The 12,480-nt window shown below is 44.8% G+C and overlaps 1 protein-coding gene across 1 annotated transcript in view; it reads right to left on the bottom strand.

Moving 5' to 3' along the window:
- B3GNTL1 (UDP-GlcNAc:betaGal beta-1,3-N-acetylglucosaminyltransferase like 1) overlaps positions 1-12,480 on the bottom strand; it is a 106,381-nt gene that overhangs the window by 74,264 nt on the left and 19,637 nt on the right. The window contains exon 4 of the mRNA XM_052658514.1: positions 11,880-11,944. Coding sequence (XP_052514474.1) covers positions 11,880-11,944 — 65 coding nt within the window. The remainder of the gene's footprint in view (positions 1-11,879; positions 11,945-12,480) is intronic.

Below are 12,480 nucleotides of genomic sequence, written 5' to 3'. Positions count from 1 at the left end.
CAAAAAGCATTGACCATAAAGGAAAAGATCACTAAATCAAACTCCTTAAAGAATTCTATTCATCAATAGACAGCTTTCAGAGAGTGAAAAGACAAGTCACAGAGTGGGAGAAGTCAGACATGGAAGATTATACATGATTCCACTTATAAAATCTTCCAAAACAGGCAGGGCAATATTTAGCTTTGGGGAGGATGAAGAAGGTAACTGTGAAAGGGCAAGAAAGGTGCTACTGAGGTGGTTATTTTCTGTGCTAGTTCAGAAATATTTGCCACATGATAATTTACTGAGCTGTATATTTGCAGTTTATGCTCCTCTCTATGTGTATTTTTTTTCCCATGATGTACATGATGAAACAAAGAAAAATCTGAACATGACAAGGACTGTCACCAGAACCATTCCTATTTGACACTGCATGGGGGTGTCCCAGCCAGGACAGTGGGCCAAGAACAAAGAAGAAAAACACGTGGACCAGAGAGAGAGGCAGAGTCTTTACTCACAGATACCATGGTCACTAAACAGTGAGTTCTTAATCGAAAAAAACCAAAGGCAAAACAAAACCAACTAAAACAAATAAGGTAATCTATTAATAGTATGTTTATAGCAATAAAACTGGAAGATGAACCATTTTTGTTAGCACCAAAACACATTTGGGAAGTATTTTGTTAAATTTATCGAAAACTACAAAATATTTCTGAGAGAAACTCAAGAAGGCCCAAATAAATCGGCAGATATACCATGTTTATAGATTAGAAGATTCAATATTAAGATTCCCAAACAGAACTATATATTCAGTGCAATTTCAATAAAAAATCCAAGCAGACTAGACAAGCTGATTCTAAAATTTTGCAGAAATCCCAAAAGAGCTAAAGAGATTTGAAACAATTTTGAAAAGGAAGAACAAAGTTGGAGGATTTACAATACCTGATTTTTTTTCAATAAAATGACACTGTAGCTTTATCACTATAGTTGCTACAGGGTTGAAAGAGACGCATGTACCCCAATATTCATTGCAGCACTTTTTACAATTGCTAGGAGATGGAAGCAACCTAGACTCCGCTGTCCTTGGGATTCTCCAGCATGATCACTAAGCGCCCAAATAAATGTTCAACATTTTAGTCATCAGGGAAATGCAAGCTAAAACAGTGAGATAGAAACACATGTACACTACAAGGGCTCAAATTTAAAATGCAGACAATTCCAAGTGTTGGAAGAACACGAAACTACTGGAAGTCTCACAGACTGCTGGCGGGACTGTAAAATGATTCAGTCTCTTTGTAAGATAGTTTCGAAGTTCCTCACAAAGTTACATGTACATGTACTGTATCATCTAGCAATCTATCTCTAGATATTTATCCATGAGAAATGAGCACATATGTTCATGGTAAGACCTGTACACAAACTTTCATAGCATCTTTAGTCATAATAGCCAAATACAGGAAGCCACCTAAATGTCCATCAATGGATGACTAGATACACAATTTGTGGTTAATCCATGCATTAGGATATACTAGTCAACAATAAAAAGACTGAATTATTGGTATAAGAAACAATATTGATAAATCTCAAAAACATATGCTGAGCCAACAAAGGCCAACCACAAGAGTACATATTGTATGATTCCATTTACATGAAGTTCTAGAACGGGAGTATATTAAAACCTAATATACTGAAAGAACAGATAATATAATTAGATCACTAACCTAAAGAAATCACATTTGCGGTTGCTTCAAGGCATGGGAGAATGACTGCAAAGAGGCATGAGGAAACTTTTTATGGCAATGGAAACATTCTAAATTTGACTAAGTTGGCTTTTATATGTGTGCATACATTTGTCCAACTCATGGAATGTACACTTAAATGAGTGTACTTTATTATATGTAAGTACTATTCCAGTAATACTGATTCTTAAGGTAAGTGAGTGAAAGTCGCTCAGTCATGTCCAACTCTTTGTGACCCCATGGACTATACAGTCCATGGCATTCTCTAGGCCAGAATATTAGAGTGGGTAGCCTTTCCTTTCTGCAGGGGATGTTCCCAACCCAGGGATCTGAACCTAGGTCTCCCGCATCGCAGGCCAATTCTTTACCAGCTGAGCCACAAGGCAAGCCCTTTTAAAGTATAATGTCTCTAACAAAGTACACTCAGTGTTGGGCTTCGGGTGCAGGATGGTGGAGTAGAAGGATGAGCCCTCACCTCCTGTGACAGCACGGAGACTGCAACTATCCAGTGCACAACCATGGACAGGAGGCTGCTGGAGCCCACCAAAAAGGACACTCAGTGTTGAGGGAGCAACGAATCTGAGCTCATTCCATGCCGCTTTTTGAAAATATTATAATTCTGGGCTTATTGCACAAGCTCCACAGCAGGAATCCCAGAAATGCTCAGTATTATATATTACACAGTATCATCATCCTCTGAACATACTATTTTCACCATTCTAAGTTCCCTTCTAGTCTCTATCTATATGCATATATAATTTTTCAACAGCTATAATTATAGCATAAGAAAAACACAAAAATAACTTAGAATCAAACATGCAATTTTACTATATACACAAAAATTCAAGTTGTGCCTTTCCCTCTGCTGACAGCGCTCCCAACAGAACCCAAAACCTGAGTGCTGCCAATGCCCCTGCCCCCGCTTCTCGCTCTGTCCTGGGTGGGTGGAGGAAGGAATTCCCTTGAATTGGGAGAAAAGACAAGAATCCTCTCCGACCAGCAGGACACTGGCAGGAAGGCGGGCAGAGGGAGTCTGGAGGCGGAGGGCACGCCTGGCACTGTCCGTGGTCCTGGTCCGCCCAGAGCACACGCATGCAGAGCAGACCGCACCATCTCTGGGGTGGAATCCACACCATCTTTCCTTACAACTCTGCCACTTCTCCGCAAGTCCACCCTGGGGGTAGGCTCTGCAGGGCAGGAGCTTGGAATTTAGTGCCCACTGGGCCCAGGACACTACCGCAGGAGGCAGAGAGGCCTCTGCTTTCACAGTGCCCACAGTTTGGTAAGACAGTGAGGGACAGTGAAACTGGCAGTAAGGGCCAGACACAGCAGTGGACAAGATGACCACTCAGACCTCAGGAGCCCAGTGGATGAAGAGCCTGGGGCAGCATGGTCCAGCACCGACCATGATGGGAATAGAAACACGCATGCTGCCTGGGCTGGGTACAGAAGAGCCACTGCGGAGCTCCTTAAAGCCAAGTCTGCTGAACAGACCTGGAGCCTGAGCCCCTGCAGCAACAGGCCCCAAATCTGTGTTTCTAACAGGCTCTCTCCCTGGCCACCAGGTTTTGGAGCCAGCGTTGGGAAGGAGCAGCCCAACAAATACCCAGGTCACTTCCCTTCCCCAAGCCTTAAAACGAAAACACTCTGCACAAATAAAAAATATCTCAAAAGCTCACTAGTGTCTGAAGCATCTTCTCTTTTAAAACACCAAGTTCGGTGGCACTTGGCAAGAACTATAGCTTTCCAAGCACAACAGGTTATGATACTGACAAAACAAGAATATGTAGGGTGCCGAGTGGCTGACGTTGAGGGAGTGTGGGTAGCAAGGGTGCCAAGATTCCTCAGGTCTTTCTTCAACTCTTTTCTGTCTTTCCTCTGTTCAAGAAAAACCCTTCTGAACAGGAGTGTTGAGAATAAGGACTGTCTCTTCTTTCAAAGAAGAGAAGTAGAAGACTCTACACACATGGATCTTCACTGATTTGCAGCTGCCACCAAATAAGGGGTCACTCCTTCCTCCCCCCTCAATAAACCAAGGGCCCAATCTACTTCCCAGCGGTGCTGCTTGAGCTTCCTGGGAAACAGCCATCACTAAAGCCCATGGCCCTGCTCCTGAGCTAACTAATACCCTTCAGGCCTTGGGTCCACACAAGTCCATAATTTTTCTCTAAGGAAAGAAGAGGCAAGGGGGAGCAGAAAGGAATGTGAGTGGTATGTTTAGATGTTTAAAATTGAGCTGAACTTCAGTGGTTTTCAAATCAAAGTATAACTTTAAAACATGGCAGAAGTATCTTTGACGTGAAAACCACTAAAGTTCAGCTCAATTATAAACATATTTACATGAAAACACACAACCTCCTCTGCACCAGCAGCTATAAGGCAGGGGAGAGGACTCAGGGACAGCGAGATGCCAAGAGACAGTAGCTGGAGAGTCCCCAGCACCTCATGCTCTGGCTCTTCCTGGCCTGGTTGCCTCTCTCCTGGGGCTTCCAAGCAACATGTCTTCCACTTCGGGTTGAGGGGCAGCAACCCTTACCTGTGGAGCTGAAATTCCCAGGTGGCATACCTGGGAAAGCAGCAGCCTCCACTTGTTCCAAACCTGAACGCACATTTCTCAACTGTTTTCTAAAGTTGTAGCAGATTCTCTCTAGCTGATAACAATATTCTTTTCTGAATGATCCCATACTAAAATTGAAATCAAACAGAAAAATCAGGTGGTCACAGGGAACTATATTCAATATTCTGTGATAAACCATAACGGAAAAGAATATGAAAAAGAATATATACATATAAATATACAGTTACTTTGCTGTATAGTAGAAATTAATACGACATTATAAATCAACTATACTTCAGTAAATTTTTTTAAAAAGTAAGGTGGCATGTGTTGTGGAGACAGGAGAAACAAACTTCCTCACTCTGTTGGGAACATCTGCATTTAGTAAGTTACTGGCAAGGGTGCCATTCTAAATATAGTGAAAATAACATTATTCAGTAGCCCTGTGGTAACCACCATGCCCTGTGGTCAAAAGCTTTGCTCTCAAGAAACCTCAGAGTAAAGTGCGTGGCCTCGTGTTCCACTCCCAGGAGGTACGTGGCGGAAGGCACTCAGTCCTCTCCCTTCTGCGTCCACATTCCTCCCCCTCCCCACAAGCACAGGGAAGAACTGGGGAAACAGAAATACAAACCACTAATATCTACACCAGCCAATATTTCCACTTACCAGAAGTTTGGAAAAAATGTTTAACGGCAAAAGAGGCTGAAATCACTTTTCCAGTCACCTGTAAATCAGTTATTTAAAAGACTCCTCTTCCCCCAACCAGATTCTGTAAGCCAGTTCCTTCCCTGATCCTATAAATTAAAAAAGCCAGACTGCGGTGGGCATGGCACAAGGAGGACTCAGCCTGGCCCAGGGCCCCCCTGTCCCACATCTCCTTTTAGACCCAAAGGTGAACAGGTGGGGGAAGGGTGGCACAGAGCCGAGAACGTGAGGGTCCAGGACAGTCTCCAGGAACACAATGGCCAGCCCAGAGTGCAACAAAAGGCCACAACTGCACACGAACTCGCGGGGAGAGTAGCTAGCAGCCCCAGGACCGACCACAAGCTCCAGGAGCCTGCAGAGCCGTGGATGCCCTGGGGAGGGCCGTTGTGCCCAGGCACACCAGGAGGGTCTGCAGAGCTGCTGGGAGGATTAAGGGACACCAAACGATTAAGTTTCTCTTCACCCGTGAGGCTGGGAAAGAGCTGGGTTTTGAATTGGCCAAAAACATAGGACACCTGGGAACAGGTCTCTCCCAGACCCAGCAGAGACTACTCACCCATGGACAGAAGGGCTCAATCCCAGGAATGGAGGCCTCACACCTCCTGGCTCGCCTGCTGCCATGGTCCCTGGACCATGTGGTCTGGCCTCCAATGGAGCAGAGAGCCATAAACAACCATTAATGAACCTAAGAGGACCCAGGACACAAAACAAAGTGGCAGTCCTCTAGAGTTGCTGGAGGAAAAAACAAAAAAGAAGAGCTCTCAAAGGTGCCCTAGGATGTGGAGGAATGGAAAGCATACATCTAACTTCTGACAGCAAAGGCGAACACAAAAAGGGTGGTCACAGCTCACAACTGAATAAATGAACTGGAGGGTCAAACTGTAAAATGCAAAGTTATAGAGAAACAGAAATCAAGCGGGAAATGAGCAAATGATAAGACCCAGCATTCAAACACCAGAAGCCAAAGGAAGAAACTAGGTACAAGGAAGGAATTAACAGCCAATACAGAAATTTTCATTTCATCTGAAAAAAACCTAGAGTCTGCATTTTAAAAGAGCTCACCACATTCCAGAAATGATTCCTGACACACAGAGAAAAATTCTCAAATTCCAAGAAGATGGAAAAAAATCTTATAACTCTTCGGTAACAACCATATTTTTAAAACCAACAAATTCCAACTGATACAGAAAAAGCATGTGACAAAATCCAACACCTGTCCACGCGATGAAAATTCTGAGCACGTTAGGGATGGAAGACAGTACACTACATGAAAGGCTGGTGCTCCCTCCCAGTTCAGGAGAGGGCGAGGCTGTCTGCTCCACACACACGGAAGCTCCAGCCAGAGCAGTAAGGCAAGAAGGCAAATAAAAGGGCCTTGAGATCAGAGGAGAAGAAATAAAACTGCCCACCGTCTGCAGATGATGTGACTGTCCATCTAGAAAATCCTTAGGAATCTACTTTAAAAACCTAGAACCAGTGAGTTTTGCAAGATCAACAGATAAAATGATCACATTTCTAGATGCTAACAATGAACACAGAAATTAGAGATGCTATGTTCATGAACAGGTCCTCCAAAGGAAATGAAATATTTTGGTGCAAATTTAACAAAATATGTATATGATCTGTATTGTGAAAAACCACAAGATGTTGATGAAAGAAATCAAAGATGATGTAAGCAAATGCAAAACGTATGTTTACGAAAGGACACAGACACCCCCTTCTAAGTAGGAATTTATTTCCTGACAGCAGTGCCCAGGTCACAGAGTGTGGGTCCTCTGTCTGAAGGCTGGAGACAGAGCCTTCAAACCCCGCGGGAGACGCCAGGCCTGCTTTGCATGGGTTCCCTCTGGGGCGGGTCCCTGTGTCCCTGAGCTTTGTGCTTTGCCTCTCAGGTTTGGAGGGACTGTACCTGAGGACTTCACCTTCCCACGAGGGGATGGGCATCAACCTCCCGCTCACCCGAAACACTGCTGATGGGACACCCTCTGAGACAACTGGGATCTTTGTGTGACTCACTTTCTCTCCAAGATGAATATCCTTGGACACATCAGGGACTGGGAGTGACATTGAAGTTGCCCCGGGTGGCCCTTCCAACCCACTAGAAAGGCACCACTGGACCCAGGCAGCAGTCTGTAGGACGGCTCCTAAGAGCACGCTCTCTGAAGGGCTATACTACAGCGATGGGTGCCAAAAATCCATCTGTAAACACACTCAGGATCACTCTCCATGGAAATGACAGCCAACAGAGTGGCTGGGTTCCAAGATAAGTATACAGAAGTAACTAATTCAATCTAATGTAACCATTTATATTGAACACATAAACCCAAACCCCACTAATTCATTTCACAACCATCTATTAATATCTACTATTTGCCAAGTTCCAGGTGCTTCAGAAACATCAGGGAAAAAACAAGCCCTACTCCGTAAAACAAGCCCTACTCCGTCCGGTGTGGAGCTGGTATTCTACAAGGGAAGGCAAGCAAAGACAATAATAAAGGACACAGCACTGAAGGTGAGAAATGTTGCGTGCAGAACTGAGATGCAAGGGCAGGGACATCCCAGATGCAGGCAGGTCCCACCACCACGCAGAGGGGTGAGAGTATCACTGAGAAGCCAGAGGGGACAGTGGGCCACGCAAGTACTTGAGAGAAAGACAAAGGGCACAGCCTGGGGTGGGAGCGGGAGGCACGGTAGCTGCTGTCAGGGGCGGCTGGGGAGGCAGCGACTTCAGGGCCTGAGGTCGCCTGAGCTTTGGCCTTCGCTGTATCCGTCTGTCTGCTGCTGTATGCCCTGCACCCGCTGAGGCACCTGGCACACGCAGGTACTGATCTGATGAATGAAGGAGCTCTGGTCCAGGAGCAGCATGGGAGCTGGCCTCCAGCTATGCTATTGCTCCTAATGAAATACATTCTGAATCCAGACACCGTCACCAGACTGCATCCCAGGAAGCTAACAAGTCAAAATACAACCTCAATGCCCCAGCAAAGGGGCCTCGTGAACCCAATCTTCCTGCAGAAATGGTCCATTTTGACACAGGCTGTGGTCGTGCTGCACTGGCATCACTCCTGCACTGAGACAGAACACACTGGTCATGCTCAAGCCGGGTGTTCACTGGAGACAACAACCATCTTCTCCCAGAAAGCACGTGCTCAGCGGGCTGAGACCCATTTCCCACACCCCCTGCCCAAAGCCCAGGCCAAAGGAGAGGTCTCTACAGGAGGCCCTGTGGGCCATCCCACATAGGAGATGCCTTCTTCATTAAGTGACCAGAGGGCTTTGTCAGAGTTGGGGCACAAATCACAGGTACCCAGGGAGGCAACGAGAAGAAGGCAGTGCCCCTTCTGAGATTTCTGGACAGACACTTGGCCTAATACCATCACTCAGTTTAAAGGGCATTCTACAAAAATGCCTGGGAATCTCTGAAAACATCAAGATGAAGAAAGTCAGGGAGGGCCTGCAGAATGTTCCAGATGAGGAGATGAGAGACTCCCAGGTAAAGGCAACACGGATTCTGGGGCCCTTAGGTGACTGTGAAGGAGGTGGGCACTAGGGTCAGCCCCCTGTTGGCAGGATATCCTTGCTCTGGGTCAGAGGAGATGTCCTTGTTTGCAGGAAATACACACGGACGGGCTCAGGGATGATGAGGAACAGGTCAGCAATGCTGGCCTTGAAAACAGAGTTTTCTGTACTATCCCTACAGCTTTCCTCGCAGTTGGAAAGGGAAGTGGGTAAAAAGATGCAAACACACGTCATGAAGAAAGGAAACCCACAGGGCCAATCAACGTGGGGTGATGCCAACCATGGCTCGAGACCAGGGCGCACACATCAAAGCACAGTGAGGCTCCAGCCTACTCCCGCCCGCTGGTCGAGATCTAAGAGCCCGAGGGCACCCAGTGCTGGGGAGGCTCGGGACCCACAGTGACCCGCCAGGAGCGACAACGTCTCCAGCCAGTCTCCGGCCACGTGGCAGCAGCACAGCTCCTCTCCTGTAGATAAACTGCTCGTCCCCGGAGGCCTGGGCACTCACCTCTGGGTGTGAACCCCAGAGGAACTCTCGTATGTGTACAACAGGGGGTGCTTGCAAGAACGTCCCCAGCAGCTATGCACAAGGGCAAGAGCGTGGAAACGGCCTGGGTGCCCATCAGTGGGAGCACGGGTGAATACGTGCAGTGTGTTTGCCCAGTGGAATGTTGTACAGAGGACAAATGAATGAGCTACAGACAATAGAGAAACAGAACGGAACAGAAAGTCTGGAAATAAACCTACACTGACACGGCCAATTGATTCTCAACAAAGCACCGGGGCAATACAACCGCGAAAAGAAAGTCTCTTCAACACTGGTGCAGCTTAATATCCATACGAAAAAATTAACCCCTGCTTCCTACCACAGGAGACACAGAAATGAACACAAGGTGGATGATGGGTCTAAATACAAAAGTAAGAAAACAAGAGAATAATTTCAAGCAGAGACTTCTCAGAAAAAAAAAATTAACTATAAAAAGAGAAAAGTCAATGATTTGAACTTCATCAAGATTTAAAACTTCTGCTTATCAAAAGACACCATTAAAATATGAAAAGGCAAGTCACATGGGAGAAAATACTCAGGAAGCAGGTATCTGACAAAGGACTTGTATCCAGAATACATATCAAACACTGACAACCAATAAGACAATCCAATTTTTTTTAAAAATGGGCAAAGATTTCGATATCTCACAAAAGAGGATTTATGAATGGCCCGTAAAGCGATGAGAAGGTGCTCAACATCACTAGCCATCAGGGAATGTAACTGAAATAAATGAAATGCACTTCGATTCTGCTAGAGGGGTTGAAGCCAAGGCTGACTCATCAGTGCTGGGAGAATGTGGAACAGACAGATGGGCCACACTGCCCCTGGCAGGTCCCTTTACCTGTGGTTCTTCAACCCCGCACCTTTTATCTTCCCGAGAGAAACGGCACACACACCCACAGGAACACTTACATGGGGATGTTTATGGCACTTTTATTAAAATAACCCAAACTAGTAACTGCTTGAATGCTAAATGCAGGTGCTCACACCGCGTGGCCTCTGTCTGGGAGCAGCTCTGGTTGATGGAATCATCGTCTGCTCCGATTCGGCTGTGAGTGACAGGGGTGTGTACGGATGTCAGAACCCTCACGTTGCTCGTTTTGTACAACATTTTCACATTTTGATGCAAAATGAAAATCTTGCCTTTCACTGTATATAAATTCTCCCTCAATTAAAAAACAAAAACAAAACAGAACGAACTACAATGCCGTGCAACAATATGGATGGACCTTAACAATATAAGTTTAAAAAGTTCCAGAATATTTTATACAGCCTGGTACCCTTCTTATAAAGTTAAATACAACTAAAATTTTTTAATTGTTTTTTTTTTCCAGATTTGCTTAGACACCAAAAAGTTCAGCAGGGAGTGGGGACAGGGTGTTGTGTGGTGGTCGCCAGGAGTGGAAGGCAGTGTAAACAGGTTGGAGCAGGAGTTAGCACTAGTCTTGGACAGCAGGATTATGGGTGCTGAGCATTAGCAAAAGAGACATGGGCACAGAAACAAACAAGGAGATGGATGCACGGCCCAGCAACAAGGATGCGTCCTGAACCCAGGGTCAGGGTTCATCCAGTTCTGTGCCCCTGAGACCCGGGGACCTACGGTCACAAAGAGGGAAAGGAATTACCATGGACACTGGAAAATAAACTAAGATTTCTGCTCAGAACCTATGGGACACCACACAGCTGTCACGAGAAGAAAATGACTGCCTTACATTGCACTTCAGAGAAGGGGAAGGGCTGCAAGTATGGAGCCCAGGGTCCAATTTCAGGTGTCAGAGGTGGAGCACCAGGATGAATCCAGATGCAAAACCACAAAGATCAAAAATCAAAGAAACAAACAGAAATAGAGAAAAAGGAGCCCCAAGGGCAGAGGTCAGACAAAAGGAGTGCAGCCCCACCCTATGCCCCCAGGCCTGGAGGGGCCCAAGGGAAGACTGCCTACAGATTAATGTTCTCAGAGTGCCACTAAAAAGAAAATCTACACATGAGTATACACAACACATACAATTACGGGTTCTTTTTTCACTCACAATCATCATTTGTCATGTTATTAAAAGTTCTTTATGAACATTACACTAATTTTCTCATACAGATTGACCACAATTCACTTCACCATTACTCTCCTGTCCAGTATTAACTTGTTTCCATTACCTAACTTTCCATTATAATTAATAACACTAGAGCTTCTTTGTACATATATCTTTTTCAGAATTTCAAGGATACCTAGAGTGAAATTCAGGGTCCAGAGCATAAGCCTTTTTAAAGTTCTTAATACAAAATGCAAAATTATGCTGCCAACGCTACCAGTTCACACGGCATTTCCAAACACTGAGTATCTACATGTTTAGAGAACTTGGTTAATTTTATTTTTAAAAGTAGCACTAAACTAATTCAATTTGTGTTTGATCACAAATGATGTCACATTTTAAAAAATCATTGCTTGCATATCTACCTTTGAAAGTCTCTACTCCTGTCCTTTTCTGTTTATCTACTATTCATTATTCTTTGTGTTTTCTCACCAACTTGCTTGAATTAGTTCTATTAAAGGCTATTAATCTTTTAAGTATTGTACCTGCCAACATCTCCTTAGTTTATCTTCACTTTGTTTATACGCTTCTCTGTTGTGCAATTTTCTGTTTTTATGTTACCCCATTTATCAAAAATCAATCCCCTCAACAGGTGCTACAGGAATTACACAGAAACAACTTGCCAATGTCAGGGACTGATTGTCACATATTAGAATAATGATTTTGAAGACCTACACTAAAATGTTATATCTCTTATTTACTGAACCAACATACAGTCAGACATGTTAAACAAAACAGTTACTTACCGCATCCAAGAAGCAAAGGTAAGACCCTGAGCTCTGTGCTACCGCTTGATTTTTAGAATATCCGACTGACAAAAGAGAAAAGGAAAAGCTCTTTTAGAATTCAGTTTTAGTGGATTCTCTTGCATAAAACTTACTGCGATGTACACGGTAGGAAAGCTAGGAACACACTTCACTGCCAAGTAAAAAATCAGACCAATTTAGGTGAAACTGATGCAGTAAATATAATGATAACAGACAATAGTCCACTCAGTACTAGTGTAAAGGCAGAATGTGCTCACAGAAGGAAAATAAAGCTGGCAAACAGCTATCCAGAACAGCACTAAGGTAACCCTGGAGAGTATTTTTAAAACACAAAATTACAATGTCCCTGAATGGAAGGACTTGAATAGAACTGGCAGAAACACTTTCTCTAAAGCCTCTGCTGATAAAAGTCACGATACAGTTACCTGACAGATGGGGCCACAAACACATGAGAGATGGGCTTGCAGAAGCAGCTCACTGGACTGGATGCATCACGGGCACAGGTTTCACTGAACATGTGTTCCGGGAATGAGTTACAGGCCCTGTCAGTGTCCACTCTTCCTACACGTCCTGGGACCCC

The sequence above is a fragment of the Budorcas taxicolor genome, chromosome 19 (genome assembly GCF_023091745.1).
Source record: "Budorcas taxicolor isolate Tak-1 chromosome 19, Takin1.1, whole genome shotgun sequence".
Lineage (NCBI taxonomy): Eukaryota > Metazoa > Chordata > Mammalia > Artiodactyla > Bovidae > Budorcas > Budorcas taxicolor.
This window is presented reverse-complemented; position numbering and strand designations above follow the sequence as displayed.